The sequence below is a fragment of the Gallus gallus genome, chromosome 7 (genome assembly GCF_016699485.2).
Source record: "Gallus gallus isolate bGalGal1 chromosome 7, bGalGal1.mat.broiler.GRCg7b, whole genome shotgun sequence".
Lineage (NCBI taxonomy): Eukaryota > Metazoa > Chordata > Aves > Galliformes > Phasianidae > Gallus > Gallus gallus.
This window is the reverse complement of record NC_052538.1, coordinates 6,350,401-6,367,903: the sequence shown is the minus strand read 5'-3', so window position 1 is coordinate 6,367,903 and position 17,503 is coordinate 6,350,401. Positions and strand designations below refer to the sequence as shown.

Genomic DNA, 17,503 nt, shown 5'->3' with positions numbered 1-17,503 from the left:
AAAGGTTTCTTATAGTGGTGTTGAAATAAAGGAGAGGCTTTCACTTCTGTAGCCAGCTAGTGCCCGGCTTCCTACTTTTCCATGCACACTACCAAGGTTTTTGAGACTGATGGGTGCCACGGAGAAGATGATGAAGCCACGATGAAGTAATAGGAGAAGAGGGACCTCATTTAGGTGTCTGTCCTCTTTCATCCATCGTTTAAGTAAGTGTGTGTTGTTTCACTGATGGTACACATCACAGTAGAATATTGCCCTCCTCTGCAGAGCCTGGTGGGAATGCTGGTCATTGCTGCAGCATTCAGTTGTGGTTAAGTCATCCAACAGAAGAAAGATGTAGGAAGGGGACAGAACATTCGTTTTTTGGGCAAACTATTCTTGTGAGCCTTACGATATGTATTTACCTTTTCCTGCTTTTAGACATCAGACAGCAGGAAGCTGTAGCTGAATGGCAGGAGGAATGGTGAAGGGTAGGCAGGACACATTTTGTGTTCCACCTTTCATTGATGTTGGGAAAACTAGGAAATGGGTATTTCAAGTGTTTGACCTACCATTTATATAAGCAGTGTTTTTGTTAAATTCAAACATTGTTCTCAATGTCTCAGACTCTTTAATTGCAACTGGTTGCTTAAAGACTTGCATGCGTGGCGTGGATGGGCAGCAAAAGCAGTCATCTTTCTGTCACCATACAGATACTGCTGGCAACCACCCAACTTCTGTGCTTTAATAAAATGCAACTTCAATTCTAGAAGCTGGAAGGAACAGAATTCAAAGTTCTGTAAAATTATAACTGAATCTGAATCTTAACTGTTGCATTGTTGTGGTTCTGTTTTGTTGAAGCTCTCGTGTTAAAATTCATCCCTATGTCACTCTGGCTCTCGACATGGGAAGAAGTGCCTGTGTAATACAGTAAAGAAAATAATGTTCTTGTCTTCCCAGACTGGGGAGGTTTTCAGCAGAATGACTGCTGAATTGTTGTTCCATCTTTAAAAGGCCATGCTGATGTCAGTGGCTTGAAGGCTGTATATAAATGCCAAGAAAAAGCTTGCTTTGAGTGAGAATCGTCGCTGTGACGCTGGGAAACTCGTCATGCATGGTGTACTACCAGGATGGGGGATGCAAGAAAAATCTGCCATCCGCTCTTAGGGTTTTAGATCTAGTGAGCTGAAAGGCTGATTGTTTCTCTTAGTCCATGCTGGTTCAGATGGGTTTCCTTAACAAAAGGGTTTTGTAATTACTCTGTCCTTTATCAGCCTGCTGTGTTTAAATACACTCACTTTATCTGGTGCTTTGCATTTCTTTTTAAAGAAGATTTTTATAGAAATTTTAAGTGAGGGCTTTATAGTGTTTGTGTTAAGGAACTGAAAGACAAACAACATTTGCTCATTTTGGGGAAATGAGGAAGGGCTTCAATGTAATTTCTCCATTATGTCGTGGAATCTGACTGTTCTGAGCTCATCTGAATTGTTCTAGAAAGCTGTTTGGTTTTTACCTTCTCGTAAAATAGCATATTTTTTAGATTTTATTCATTCTGAATGAATTAAAAGTACCATCCTGGGTCCTGATACAGCTTATGCACCTGCGTGTTAGAATTGCTTGAGAACAAAAGCCCCCAGAGAGCAATACAGAAAGCTGTGGCTATTTGCCTGCTTGAACATATGCTGGTTGTGTGGGACCGGGATCTTGGTTTCTAATAAACTGCTGAAAACACTGCAGCCTTTCAGCAATCCATGAAATTCTGTGAGAGCTGCTGAACTCTTTCCTCTTACAGCTTGTGATTTAACTGCTATTTTTGCTGCTTTTCCATGACTGAAGAGATTGCATTGATCTTTTCGGTGCTTGTTGTAACGCTGGGAGTCACTATCACTTGAGCGGTGATAGAGATTAGCTACCTAGCCTATTAATAATAATCAGTCCTGAAACAGTCAGAATATATCTTTTTGGCACACTACAGCACGTGCATATAATGGGGTGGGAAATTCCTTAGAATTCAGTTTCACATTTTCTTTCGATCATGGGGAGTTGCATACTCTTGCTTACTTTCTGGATAAGTCAGTGCACTAGATCTTGAGCTGTTAGCTTAAAGCCTTGGCTCTCACAGAGCAACCATGCTGATCTCGGAGGATGCTGTGCTGCTGCTGTACAGTTCCCTTGGTGGCAACCAGCCCTGCGCTCTGCACTGTTGGTGCTGCTGCTTTTCTCCTTTTGGCAATCATGAGTCTCTTGCCTGGTGAATTGGTGGATGCAGCAGGCACAGGAAGGCGGGCTGGCTGTGTGCGCTCCGCGAGGTTTTGGCAGAGGACCAGCATTCCTCCAGCAACAGATAGGTGTCTTTGATCTCCCAGCTTCTCTCCATCTCTTTGGGAAGCTGACAGCATTTCCTCCGAGCAAGAGCTGCTTTTATCGCACAACTCGTTCAAATGGCCTGGCTGTTCACCAGCTGGCACCATCCCAACTTGTAGGCAAACCATTTCAGTTCTCATTGCATCTACTGGAAACCTGATAGCAGCCTTTCGGTGTCTAAAGGGGAACTATAAGAGACAAGGGGACAGACTCTTTAGCAGGGTCTGTGGTGAGAGGACAAGGGGAAATGGTTTCATACTAAAATAGTGGAGGTTTAGATGGGATATAAGGAAGAAGTTTTTTTACAGTGCAGGTGGTGAGGCACAGGCACAGGTTGCCCTAATATGTGTTGGATGCCCCATCCCTGGAGACACCCAAGGTCAGGCTGGAGGGGGCTCTGAGCACCTGATGGAGCTGTAGGTGTAGCCATTCGTTGCAGGGGATTTGGACCAGGTGGCCTGTAAGGATCCCTTCCAGCTGAGAAGATCCTGTGATTCTGTGATCTTGCCGCAGCATCCCCTCCCTCTATCTGCATAGCAGGGGTTACAATGGGAAAGCGTTGAAACATCAGAGCGAGGAGGAGATGCAGCATGTGCTGTCCTCCTCGAAGTCCCCTCTCACTCCTGGCACTCCTGTGCTGCCCTGTAGCTGCTTCACCTGCTGTGTTCTTGCTGATGCAGGGTCACTGCTTTGCTGGCTCATCAGGTTGTCCAGACATCTGTGTAACCTCAGTTCTGCTGTGTGTCATAGAATCATAGAATGGCTTGGATTGGGAGGGACCTTCAAGATCATTCAGTTCCAACACTGCTGCTGTGAGCAGGGTTACCACCCACTAGATCAGGTTGCCCAGGTGCCTCAAGCCCTGCTGTGCATACGTAGTTGGGTGGTGTTTTTAGAGTATTATCTCAAGATGAGACTTGATTCCTTTTCCTCTCCCATCTCCTCTGTCCTCCTTTCTAAAGTATCGTATTCCCTTCAAGAAAGGTCGGAGTAAGATTAGAAGAAGCATTGGAGAAATCTTGTGGGTTTGTTTCCTCCCTTTTCTGTCGGGTATCTGGTAAAGTGAGGAGTTTCTGAAACCAACAGCCAGACAAATGGATCGGAGAGGTTCATTTGTTGAATAATGCTTGAAATAAGGATGCAGGCAAAATTATGTTCCAAGGTGTGTCCTTGAAGAGGGGCAGTATGATTTTGTTTTTTCTTTTTAATGTCTTTTAAATTGTTATTTGTTTATTTAGACACTTTTCCCATGGAAACTCAGGTGGCTTTCACTTGGCTATTCCCCTCAGGACAAAAGGGTGGCACAAGGGAACTGTGCAAGGAAAGACTCGCCCCAGTGGTATGAAGTTTGAAGTGAGATACATTCCAAGCTTACTCTTTCGATTCCATTTTTTAAAGTTTCAGTAAAAGAAGTGACGTCATCCAAAGTCTTCATTTGTTAAAGATGTTGATTGGAACAGTGAGAAAAGGAGGCAGTGCTGTGAATGTCTCCCTCTGGTGAATTCTGTCCTGCCCAGGCTCATCTCTTGAAGACGTCTGTGCTATCAAGGGTTGATGCTTGGCCTTCCTGCAGAGATGGTATGATATGTAATCTTTAGATTCTTGTTAAGGATTTATTTCCTCTTCTGTGTGTTCTGCAGTGCTGTTTCATTTGTGAAGTGCTCGGCTTTCCTGCTGCGGAAGGGCATAGCTCAGAAGGTACTTGGCTGATCAGGGTGCTTCATGTCCCCAGGTCTTCTGTGGTACTTCGGGTGGCACCCTTAGAAATGCATCCTGTCTGTAGGATCCTGGTATTTAGCTGGGAAAGTGCATTTTTCCCAACAGTAATGTGCTGTTCTGAGGTTGCAAAACACTACAGAATGTTATTTCTGTCTGAAATAGTAATGTCACTAGAAAAAGTGTCTTCTTCTTCTTCTTCTAGTATAGAGACATTTTCTAATGTGTTTGAAGTCTAAGATGGAGAGAGCAGGATATGTGGTCAAGTGTTGAAGTGTTCTTGTCCTTACATTCATGAATAAAACATGCATGCATATCTCTCACAGGTTGCGTATACACATTAATGAGCGATCTGCAAGTGACGGTATTAGGGTCAAAAAAGTTGATTCTAGAAATCCAGAATCCCTGTGTCCTGATCATGACTTCAGGTCTTAGTAGTAATGAGAAGAAACTTTCTTTGCCATGAATGAATGAGTGACATTTAGAACTCCATCTGTTGCCTACGGTGTGGTGCCTCACGATGTGTTTCAGTGGCTGATGGGATGATTAATTTCGGTTCCCATTCATGCAGCATGACATGTTCTCATAGTGGGGAATGACTCCAGCCCTTGCTGAACTGCAGCATGTGTGGTGCTTGTAGGAAATCTCACTGCTGTTTGCTCATAGCTTGTGCGCTGAGGAAGGATCCAGGCTGCTTTTGCATTCACCCACACAGCTCTGCAAAAATTACGGTGTGTGCTGAGCTGCCTGCTTCTGGAGGATGGCTCCATCTCCTGATTGGACTAGGGGAGTGTTGTTTTAGTTTTATGTAGAGGTTAAAACCTTCTTCCTTTAGAACTCTTGTTTCTAAACAGGCCCAGCCCTGCCAGCCAGGTGAGGGAAGGAACTGTGTTGCTCTGCTCTGCCTGGTGTGACCTCGAGCACGGCGGGCAGGTTGGGTGCCACAGTATGAGAAGGTCCAAGGGAGGGCTGCAAAGATGGGGAAGGGTCTGAGGGCAAGGCGTGTGAGGAGTGGCTGAGGTCCCTTGGTTTGTTCAGTCTGGAGCAGAGGAGGCTGAGGGGAGGCCTCGTGGCAGCCTGCAGCTCCTGGTGGCGGCCTGCAGCTCCCTCAGGGCGGCCTGCAGCTCCCTCAGATGCTTGCAGTGTGCCACGGCCAAGCTCAGAGATCAGGCTGAGATTGAGCCTAGAGAGTGGCCCGAATGCATGTGGTGATACATGGGCTTTTTTTTCACTGTTCTCTTCTGGAGAAATGCTGCTTATCTTTGGGGCATTCTGTTGTAATCAGCTTGCTGTAGGCTCAGAGCAGCTCTATCTTCCAGGCGTTCTAACAGTGCTGCACAGTGCTCTCAGCCGTTTCCTTACGGTGTACACAAAACCATGCTGCTTTCATCCCGGCACTGCAGGCAGATACTGCAGCAGCTTGTTGCTATTAATAGCCCTGATCTCACTGTCTCTGTGTTTCGGCAAGTTGTGACATTTTGGGAAGCCGAGCTGTGCAAGCAGAGCTGTGTCCCCATCACCAGGTGACAGTCACAGCCGCCTGCCTGGGGCTGCTGCCCTGAGCCTGGTGGCATGCCTCCTTCCCCTGCAAATTAATGCCACGGATTTGGAACCTGCATGCAAGCAGCTGAAAATAAAGCTTGGGGGGAGATCTGTGCACGCATGTCCCCGGCCATCAGGCTGCACAGCACAGACTCTTGCTTTTGCAGTTTTTCGTTGTTGTTGCTGAGAGGCTGCTGCTCTGCTATTGGCAAAATCCGGCCAGAGGGCAACACTGGCACAACAGTAATTAGAAAGCAAACTCATTAGTTGGAAATAAAGCATGGGGGAGAAGCTGAGTCAGTGGTGTCTGGAAAGTGCTGGCCAGGGATGTCCAGTCACAGCCCATGGCTTCCTATAGGAGCCCAATTGCTCGCCCAGCAGGGTTTGGTGTGCTTGGGCTGCTAAGCTCATGCTGTCATGAGCATGTGGGGGTATGTCTGTGATTCCTCTCCTCTTTGTCACTTTCTGTCCTCTTGCAGCCCCAGCAGTGGGTCTGGGGACTTCTGGGCTGGAGGGCGGGGGGTCTCAGGGAACACATTTTGTGCACTTTCTATTTGAAGCTGGTGTTGGTTTGGAATAGAGGGGAGGCAGCTTACTGCGTTGCTTAAATTGAAATGAAAAGAGTCCTTCTGGCGACAGCTTTTGGTTTTTAAAGAACTAGTTTTGAAAATGTTCTTAAAGTTCAGCTTCAGTAAAGGTTACACTGAAACGAGGTTTGAATTTAAATGTTTCAGATATCCCGTGTCCTTCTCATGCTGAAATTTTCTTTTGCTGTACATCTTAGCGTGCTTTCAGGACTGAATCCTTCTATTTTGTCAGTTCTTTAAGGACTGCCATGAAAATGCTGTTTCAGAGAACAGGGAGAAAATACAGTTATTACTCCTGTTCTTATTTAAATAATGCATGCACATATCTAAATAGCATCTCCCTCTTCTAATCCCTTCCAAACTGCCCAGTGCTTGCAGAGAGGTGATTTTTCTGTTACACACAAGCCCAACTCTCTGATAATGTATTTATACGCAGCCTTGATGTGAAGTGATTTTAATGCCAGACATTTTCTGTAGGAAATGGACCCTTGCTTTGCAAACTGAGCTGATCGGTCTGTTACAGCAAATACATTTAACCGATAGATGCCTTCCTCTGTTGATCTGATAGATGGTGTAGGCAGAGCTGGGAGATGCCAAATTTACAGTCCCAGCCACGAGGCCGCTCTGTGCTTGCAATCGATGAGGGCTGGAATGCTTTAGGTCTTAATTAACGTGCGGCACGCAGGCGGCCTTTGATGTATAGCCATGTTTTATTTATGCGGGGAGGGAAAAGCATCAGAGTGTTTCCAACTTGGTGTAAAAATAATGGTAACTGGACCGTGGAAAAAATCCTTGCATGCCTAGGTTAAATAATAATAATGCTAATAATTCCCCCTGTTTTCTGCCTTGTGTTCCTACAGTGAAGGAAGAGGCAGGGTAACATGAGATAGTTTATTATTCATAATTGAGATCTTGTCTTCTAATTCATGGGTTTGGCATTTCTCATTAAAACTCTGAATATAGTCTTTGTGCTTTTGCTAACGTCATGAATCTGATTGTATTAATATGTTCTCAAGGCAGAACCTATAAAAGCAATTTTCTAGTCTACCATAAAATATTCATAAGAATACAGGCTTTTTTTGTTTTGATGATGCGTTCATTAACTAGAGAAGGTTTTATTGTTTTCGGGAGGGCCCTGTAGGTCAGAAGCGCTCGCAGCTTCTGTTGGGAACTCATGGCGTTTCCAATAGTTTCTTGAGACCGAAATAGCAAGGGGCCGGGATGACGCAGCTCTGCGGGGCGATGAATGGGAGCTGTGGCCACGGTGGCCCAGCTGTGTGCAGTGCCAGGCGCTCGGGGGGCAGGCACGCTGCTGTCCCCAGCTCTGGGGGAAGCGGGGGGTTTGCTGGGTCTTCCCAGAAGGTTGGCTGCCTTTCTCTGCGGGTTCGGGCTCTTGCTGTGGAGTAGAGCGGGGCAATTTGTCACTGGCACAGTTTGAGCTCCCAGTTCCCATGCTCCTGGGTAGTGGTGTATTTAAAGGGCTTGTGGCTCACCAAGAGCACTGCCTGGTTTGCTGTCCTGATCACTGGGTTTGATCCTCCTGCATTAAAGTCTTGGAGCTCTCTTCCAGCACTGGGACTACGGAGTCGCATCAAACCATACTCTGGTGTGTCCAGGAGCTCTGGAAAAACGTGTGTAATGTGTACATTTGGACAGGGGAGAAGGCAGGCCGGGGGAGGCTGTGGGTTCATGTGTTTCTTACATCAAGATATGTTTTCTGATCACTTGGGGTTTGATTTGGCGGGCTGAAATAAAGTAAAGCCCTGCTGAGTTGTTTAATTCGGTTCGATCTTATTTTAGAGATGAGTGTGAACCTTACTGCGAAGCTGCTACACTTGGAGAAAATGGGGCTGAAGCATGAAGTCCTCAGTATCTGCTGCCAAACGAAGTTGCTGCTGTTCCAAGAGTAGCCACTCAGCATCTGTCACAACATTCAGTCCTCACATTAGTAATACTCAGAGTGTGGGAGCCGTAATGCTTAGATGCAGATGGTTCAGTTGGGTTTTTGGTAGCCACACCAGGGACTGCCCCGCACCCTGTGCTTCCAGCCTGCCCTGTGGGCGAGAGCCCTGGAGAGAGGGATGCAGGAAGGAAAACCCGGGGGAAGCGGGGGAAGAACTCACAGGCTGAATAACAGCAGCACTTCCAGCAATGTGACCTTTTACAGAAAATATTTCCACCCAAGAACAGCCTCCTCCTCCCTACATGAGCTGAGCTCCTTTCCCTGGGCAAAGTGCAGGCGCCTGCGGGTCTCATTGCGGGCACCTCATGCTCCTCCCAGCCCAGATCTTGCTGCGTGCTGTGGTGCTGCGTGGCAAAGGTGCTGACAGCAAAGCAAGCACCCTCGTTTTTGTTGGGCAGTTTGCAGTTGGGTCCAGGTGCCCCAGAGAGTGCAGTGATTGGAAGGATGTGGGCTGCTCATTCTGTGTGCTTGTCTCACCTCCTTGGGGAGGTGGCTGGGGTGCTACCTGGTCAGGCTTAAAATGAGATAGGAGCTTAATCTGTAGGAAATTTTGCTGTCCTTTGCCCTTCTCTTGGTTGTGTTTCAGCATCGTCTCCCTCAGAGTCTCAGTTAGAGGCAAGTTGGGGCACTTCCCTGTGCCCAAACATTTGCACCTCTCCAGCTGTTGTAGAAGCTAACTGTGGACTGTCATAGGAGCCCTTAACAATTTTACCGGTTCTTCATTACCCATTTACTTTTGTTCAAGCTCCTTTCAAAAAAATATCATAAAGAATATAGTGTGTAGTGCTTTTCTGTGTAATTTTTATCGAGAGCTTCATGTTCCTGACCGTAAGAGTCTATGAATTGATCAGCTGTAAGACAAGATGGATCTTTGCTGTGAAGTCCCAGAGTAATATTTATCCATCGAATCTCAAGTGATGCTAGAAGAGTGCAACAGGGACATGTGTTTGAATACACAGGCTTGGAGTGATAACAAGTAGGGTCACGTGCAGTTCACTGAAGTTCTTTGCTTTGAGAAAATGCACGTATTCATAGGAGATGGTGGCTGGAGAAAAGCTGCTTGAGCTCCATCTCCCACAGTGCTTTTTCACTGCTCATCTCTCCCATGTGTTCTCCCTCTGCAGTTGATGTGAGCACAGCACTGCCCTTGCAAGTTGCCCCAACCTCAGTCCCAATGGATCTGCGCCTGGACCACCAGTTCCCTATGCCCGTGACAGAGCCGACGCTCCGTGAGCAGCAGCTGCAGCAGGAGCTCCTGGCGCTGAAACAGAAGCAGCAGATCCAGAGGCAGATCCTCATTGCTGAGTTCCAGCGACAGCACGAGCAGCTCTCCCGGCAGCACGAGGCCCAGCTGCACGAGCACATCAAGGTAAGCGGTGGGCAGCCCTGCTGTGGGGGGCTGCTGGTTTGGGATGGAGATGACATTCTGGGGTCTGCATGCCACAAGGCTTTCCCAGTTCAGCTCTCGGGCTGGGTGCTTTACCTGGCTCCATCGTGGAGGACGAAGAGGAAATCTCACACACGGGGTAAGTAGGAAGTGCAGTTCAGAAGATGGCTGTTGCATAGTGAAAATGTTAGACATTATATAAATATTTCACAGTGATAGACTATTGCTATGGTAACATAAGCTTTCAGAATTGCTAATATGCTCCCTTTTCAAAGGGGGATTAGCATGGCACATGGTAAATAGTGTTAATGTAATATTAAAAAGCAACCTCAATTCAACCTTATATAACTTTCATTTTAATATAAAGTATATGTCAGAGCGGGGAAGATAGGATTAAAAGTTAACGTTGTATTATTTACAGACTTTTCAAGCACAGTTATTAGCTTGGGTTTGGAAGAATAGTGGCTGTTCGAAAGTAGATTGATTAACAGCAAATGCCTTTGTCCTTAGTGGGTCCTGCCTGTAGTCTGCTTGGGACAAAGGTGTGGGGAGGTGCGTGTGTATATACACTGATATACATGCATGTGCATATGTTTATATGCATAGATGTGTGTGGGTGTGTATGTAGTTGTGTGTGTACACGTGTGCCTATGTAAGCTGAGTCAGGTAAAAGTCTGCATTAGAAGAAAGTCAAGATCAAATTTTAAGAAGCCAATTCTCATGTTTATCTAGACCGTTAAGTAATGAAGGTCTTTCTCTCATCTATAAGGCTGGTTGGATAAAAACTTAAAATAGAAAGGAAGTAATCCTGTACAAAACAGGCCATCTCCTATAGTAAGTGTGACATCTTGCCTAGAATTTCTTTTAAAATGAAGTGGCAAGTTATAAGAAAATAAATCAATCCCACAGTATCTCACAAAGAAAACAAACCCTGGACCAACCAGTGAGTAATTAGGGATGTAGGTTTTTTGTGAGAGCATACTTCTTGTGTTTGTGTTTATCAGTCAGCATTTGGATGCTAGATTTACTAGCTTTTTGGTTACTGAGTTTCAGAGGCTGACAACTGCACTTGGTGCAGTGGCTGTAAGTGCAGGGAATCTGTTATTTTGTCCGGAGAAATTAAACTTATAACCACATATTTACTGTGAACTCAGATCTGTACAGCTGCTTTATGGCTCATGAAAAACAACATGGGAGGAGAGGGAATATTAAAGGAAATAAATAAAAATCTGAGCATGAGGGGTTGAAATGTGAAATATGGTATAGAATTGGCTCTGAATGAAGATGGAGAGCTTTTTTATGGAGGAATTCTAGTGCTTTTAGAAAATCATGCATACATACTGCACTGCTTCAAGCATGCAAGGGGAGGACTGACTCTACACTGAGTCAAGAGAGAGCTTCCCACTGCTTTTGTCCTCCTCTTTGTTGTTGATACTGCTGACTTGGGAGTGCACAGCACTCCTAAGGTCACTAGGACCCAGATGCTAGTGCACACGAAGATGATGGGTCTAAAGAATTGTTGCAGAGCGGTTCTGATGCACTGTATTCTTAGCAGAAACCCAAGACAGGAATGCAGTTCATGATCTTTTCTGTTCACTCCAACACTGAGTCTTTAGATTAACTGTGGGAAGGAAACAGCAAATCCCTGACACTCAGAATTAGATGATTGGTTTATGTTGTCACTGATGAGATTAAGAATTTCATTAGTCTCTTGTCTCCAAAGCAAACTGTTCACTATGCAGGAATAATTCAGACTGAGTGATATAGTTAGGAGATTCTTCAACTGAAAATGTTGTTCTGTAGCCTGAGTAGTTTACAGCATTGCAATGAAGGTGTCTATCACTCCCATTAATAAATTTATATTCCCAATTTCCTCTTCAGGCAGATGTGTAGCCTGCCTGAAGACTGCATGAGAGCCTGAGCTTGCCCAGATTTCTGCTAGGATTGGATGTTAAGACTGGCAGCTAGAGTGGACTTGCAGTGTGCCTTACTGCGGCATCACTTTTAGTTCTTAGATGTTTTCAGCATCCCTTCAGATATTGGGGGTTTTTGATGCAGAAAGCAACCTTTCAGCAGCTACTGCAAGGTAATAGCGTACCTTGCAAGCTTGCATGCTTTGAAAAAGAAATAGTGGCTCCTGCAGATAACTTTCCATGTCAGAACAACCTCAGAATGTAATGAAACAGATCAAAAATTTAAAATAAAAACATGAAAGTTCAAACCTTACAGTCATATCAAACAAAATGGCAGTTCTTTGACTTTCTGACATTGGTTTCCTTGGAAATGGTCAGGGCCTTTGTTACTCGTGCTGTTGAATTCTGAAATTGCTTTGTTGTACACTATTTCCACAAAGAGAGGAGAGTTCTGCACCTCCCTGTGTTTTGCATATCTTGACAATGCTATCTAGAATTTATTAATTTGGCTTTTCTCATTGCTGCCTAGCATCCAGCATTTTAACCAACAGTTGCGAAGCGTTTGGTTGTTCATCAGTGTGTGTCCTCGAGCAGAGCTTTCTGTGCTTTACCCTGTCTTGTTGTGCCCGTTTCTGAAACTTCATGCCTACAGTCCCTAGATTGTAGGTGTATTTTGGTACCGTGGGGCAGTCTATGGGTGCAGCTGTATACGCAGAGCAAATACTGCGTTGGGTCTCCCATTTGGCAAGACGTTTGGATTAAATACCTTTGCACTCTTCCACTTGTAGATGTTGAATGGTTTTTTCAACAGGAATGCACTGGCTGGGTGTCTGCTCCGAAGAGTGTGACACACAAGGTGTGGAAGTGAGGATAAGAATGGTTTTGATGCAGTTCTTTAGCAGCTCTTGTACCCAAAGGAGGCAGAGTTTGTCAGCATTTTCGAGTTACAGCAAGCAGTGCTGAGATTTTAAAGCAGTTCTTTGTTTAACGTGTTAAACTCTCAGATAATACAGTAGTAATTGTGGTTTGTGTTTGTTTTCTTTCTTTTTAATACCACGTTGTTGGTGTGAACAGGGAAACTTCTGATTCAAGAGAAGGCTAAGGGAGTGGGGCAGTATCTCTCTCTCTCTCCGTCCCAGCCAAAGCAGTACTGTAAGAAACATCTTAAATTCTTTTCAAGTCAATTAAATTTGGCTTGAAAAATGCTGGCGTGTTTTTCTGCATTTCTATTCCAGTAGATAACTTAATCTGAAGTTTTGGTATTTTCCAGAACTTGGTTTTATTCCAGCAGCCCAGCTTTAATTGTCTGATCTAGTGCAGGAGCAGGCGGGTGGCCGCCATCCCCTGTCCCCCCGTCAGTCCCTGCTGTCACAAATGCATGTCAGCTGCTCGCGTTTGAGTAGAAATGGTGTTTTGGGAAAAATGGTCTTCATGTAAAAGGGGGCACATTCCGGAAGATGGTGCAATCTGGAGGTGCGGGCTGAGAGGGAAATCATGTTTGTGGAAGGAAAGGCTATAGTGGGACGTAGCTGCAGCTCGACGTGTTGAGGGAGCGGGATCGTCGCGCACAGGGAGGAATGAGAAAAGTCTGACTTGTTTAGGGAAAATTAGCTGAGCCTTCTGAAGACTTCACACCATATGGAAATACAGAAAACTGTCTTTCACAACTACGGTGCAGCTTTGTAAATTGCTGCAACTTGACATCTGAAAGCAGAGTGAGATGGGAGCCGGGGCGGCAGCGGGCTGGCTGGAGGGATGGACAGGAGCTGGGCTCCAGCACGGCCGCTTACCTTTGGTGAAGCAGATTTTCCACAGAGGCGTGCCTTGCCAGATGTGCAGCAGTGCTTATAGCCTTCCAATCTGCCTTCCTAAGTAAAAACAAGGATGGAACAAGGAGCCCGACGCCCAGGCTGTTGCCGGTGAGACTGTGGAAAGGCTCTCTGCAGGTTCCAGCGTGAGCTCGGCCTGACCTTTGATTGTGAAGCCACCGGCAGGGAATATTTTCCTTTCTGAGTCACTGATTCCCAGCCAAGATCAGCTGGAAGTTACCAGAAGCTTTTCCATTTGCCTTCTGGTCAAGGGCTGGAGCTAGACGATCGAAGAGGGGCAGGAGATGTGCTTTGGCAGTGCTGGAGGCATCTGGGGCAGCGTGAGCTCCACAGAGCAGCGACGTGCCTGGTGGGTGATGCAGCTCATCTCTGCCTTTGCACTGCTCAAGGTTGGAGCATGGCTCAGAGAAGCTCTGGCTGTTTTATAGCCAGAGCCGGAAACTTTTTCAGGATGCTGACGCACATCAGCATTAGCACATGGCAGCAGGCTGCAAAAGTGTGCTGATGGCGATGGGATGGCTGCAGGCAAGCAGCTAAGGCTCACGGTTCGTTGTGAAACTCAAAATCTTTACCTGAAGGCATGCAGTGGTGTTAATTCTGTCATGCAACTCCTCATTTTTTTCTGGCATCAGATAACAGAGTGTTAGAGTGAGTCAGTAGCAGAGAGAGCACCGTGCTGTTCGTGTGTATATAGGATGGTCAGATAAGTGCATCTATGGGGTGGTCAGAAACATCATGGGCTCGTGCATAAGAAGTGACAGCACTGTGCATAGGAGGGAGCTCTGTGACAGCATTCACCAAGGAGTGATGCTGGAATTGTTTTGGTTTTTTTTTATTAACACAAAAATTTCATACTTTCAGCAGTATGCTTGTGCTGCTGAGTGGCCTCGTGCCAATAAATAAAAATATGTGGAATGTTTTCAGACATTGGCTTTATATATAGCAACATTCAGATAAAACACGGGGAGATGGATTTGTTTTTGCTGTTTTCAAATGGCGTGTTTTCCATCAGCATGGCTTCTGGGCTGATGGAGGGGAGATAACATACCTAAGCTGGCAGTACCTGAGTTGGTTATTCATAGACGTGGGGAGGAGCTCTCCGGCCATTCCTTAGTTTTGTTTGAGAGTAGAAGTCTTCCAGGGAATCTGAAAGATTTTGCAATGCTGTAAATAAAGTGGAATTCCTTTCTGAAGATATCTGGAGTTTGTGTCATGTTGATGTTGAAGTGAAAAGCTGCTCTTTGTTTTCATTTGGCAACAGCTGCCCTTGAAGTGGTTGGTTTGCTCACAGGATTGCAGTGACATTAGCTGTTAGCGTGACTGCTTTCAGTGCAGCCTTTGTGTTGCCCAGAGTCTCTTCTTGGTGGCCTCTTTGAGATGAGTTGTTTCTTACTTTCCAAACAGGAAAAAATACTCCTGTTAAAAACCTGCTGACACAGTTGGTGTCATCTGCTTCCATCCACGTGTTTGCTGGCTGCCTCCTTCCCCATGCAGCAGGCTGGGGATGCTGAAGAAACACCTTGAAGCCTTGACTTGAGGCCTGTCCTGCCCTGCTGCTGCCCCTTCTGTTGTGCTGCTGAGCCGTCTGTGGGATCTGACCTGCCTCCACGTAGCCAGACTCCCTCAGCTCCACTTTGTGACTATTCTGAAGAGCACCCACTCCTTGCAGTCTGCACCGCTTTCAAGAGAAACTTAAAAAGCCCGGAGATACCAGGTGTCTGCCTCTGTGTTCTGATATGATAGGATTATTCATCTTAGAGAACTGCAGCTGGGTACAGGCAGTGGTAAAAACAGACTGAACATTTTGTACCTTGTTACTACTTGAATTCATTGCACAGTGTTCTCTTGCTATTTCTAGATGGTTTTCTCTTCTTTGTCAGTGACCTTCTCTTGTTCGTCTGGTGCATGTAGCTGACTCTGTGGCCTGAAAGTCTTAAACCTGGATCCTGCAAAACTTAACTTCTGATGGCAGTAGCCCTGGGGAAAGCTTTTGTAAGATCAGAGCATTTGCTCTCTTTGAAGGCTGGGGGTGACTTTCCTCATGCTCAAAGGCAAGATCTTTTCCAAGAACAGCGAGGGGCAAATCTGAGGTGTGTAATGCTGAATTCTTAGAGATTTCTGAGGAGCAGCAGTGGTTTCTGGACTGAGGCTGGATTGCTCAGCCAGGAAGACTGCCTGCAATAGTCCTCACAGATGGTCTTAGAAGATTAAGTTGTTAAAGGAACATGTTTTCTTTTGGCTCCTTCTGAGATGGACCACTGTTTGCTGGGTGGAAGGAGCAGAATGGGATCTCCAGATTTTTCCAACTTTATGACATGCGTGCAAAAACTTCCCTCAAAAATGAAATCACAGATCTCAGTCCAGCTGGTGGACTTTGTGGCTTTTGTCCTGTGGAACCCTGCGCCGGTCTCTGGCATTGGCTGTGGAGCAAGCCGTGCCCTCCTTGCACCATCACTTGTGTCCTTTCTTGCAAGGTTCCCAGCTTTCTATCAGAATGTGGAGTCTTTCCATGGAGTCTTAAATTGGGGTGGCTCTTGGATATTCTGAAAGCCTGACTGATGTAAATGAGAGAAATGTCAGGGTTCACTGGCTCACAAATAACAAGATCTTGCTTACTTGATAGCACTTAGTCATTTTTTCAGTGGAATCCAAGCAACTTTTGAAGTGGTTAAATATGTTCTTTTCATAGCATGAATTTGTCTCCTGGCATAATGTGAGTGGGGTACACTGGTATTTTTTTAAAGCTTAAGGCCTTATGGTTTCTATTCAATTTAGAATTTCAAAATAAACGGCAAGGGAAAAAAAAAGCACATTTCCAGTTCACACTTAAATTTTCAGCTTCAACTTTGTATTATTTTTGAACTAGATAAAATTAGATTGGTAATAAGGTTTAAGAGAATACGTTGAGAATCAAGGCAGGAGCAGAGAAACACCCAAGCAAATCCTGTTAAAATATCAGAAATAGTGACCTGTTAATATACACTATCACTGATTAAATTAACATTCATAAACTGAGAATTCCTGTTACTGTATATGGTCTCAGCAAAATTCAGCTGGTGTACATGAGGGTGAAGTTGCACTTAAAAATGTAAATCATACAGTGAATAACCTCACTTGTCTATACACAGTACGAACAATGTTTTAGGCTTAATCTCCATGTTTACGTTTCCTGTTGAACTGGTGATGATGTGTAAAAATGATAGATGTTTGGTATTTCAGTTGGTGGCATGTTACCTTTAAAGACGAGGTTTCTGCTCTGCTTGCATGAGCATTGAATGATGTTGGCCACTCTCTTTCAGTCAGTAGCCTTCCTGCTGGCACAGCAGGCATGTGGGCTGTCGCTGTCTCCTTTCAGGCACAGGAACAAAAGGTGGTCTGCTTCACCTCATTTGAGGGCATTAAAACTCTGACAAATGGAGCTGAACCAGAAATCCCAGACACACAAGTGGTGCTGATGCTTTGTGGCAGCAGTTGGACTACCAACAGTGGGAATGCCAAAGATGCAACTGAACATGTCTTGCTGCCCTCCAGTCCCTTTCAGTTCAGGACTGGAAGGCACTTCCCTGTCTCATTTCACTTTGTACAGGTGCTTTGCAGGTGTTGAAGCCTGGCAGAAATGCTCTGGTGAGGTTTCCCTCCCCTCCTCTTGTGCCTGCCAGCTTACCGCTTCAGTCGCTCTGTCCCTCTTTCATTATACAGATGACCAGGAATGGTGGATCAGTGGTGCAGCCATGCTTCTTCTTTCCTTTGTTCATATTTCCTTCATTGAAGTGACCAAAATCTGATGGTGATTTCTCTAGATCTTTGTCTAACACCTCCACTCCTGATACTGATCTTTGCACAAGATTTCCATTCCAGCTCCTCCACTCCCTGCACCCTGAAGCAATATTGGAAAGACAGAATTTTTTTCTGGGAACTGACATCTGATCAGTGAGGGTATGACAGAATCTCATGTGGCCTTGAACGTCTGAGGTTCATACCTACTCCAGAGATTTGCATGGCTCCAATTTACCAAGAGTCCTTATTGCCATCATGGTTGGTTCCAGATATGCAGAGGACAGAAGTTGAACTTACTGCACAAACTTTTAGCCTTTTAGGAATGATGAGCAGTTGTAGCTGTGAAAGAAATGGAGATACAGAAATATATATCCGTGTATGAAGTGCCAAACTAATAACGCGGGATCTTTTCACCTAGATTTGGCAATAAGAAAACTTCACCATCATCC

General features: G+C 45.4%; 1 protein-coding gene across 26 annotated transcripts in view; it reads left to right on the top strand.

The window, feature by feature from the left end:
* HDAC4 (histone deacetylase 4) overlaps window positions 1-17,503 on the top strand; it is a 222,308-nt gene that overhangs the window by 99,229 nt on the left and 105,576 nt on the right. For 25 of the 26 annotated variants that reach the window (NM_204313.2, XM_040703235.2, XM_040703237.2 and 22 more), the window contains one exon: window positions 9,273-9,517. In NM_204313.2, the coding sequence (NP_989644.1) occupies window positions 9,273-9,517 (245 nt within the window). Of the gene's footprint in view, window positions 1-3,809; window positions 3,919-9,272; window positions 9,518-17,503 lie in introns of those variants that run through there. The other variant, XM_015289093.3, reaches the window with a different exon arrangement.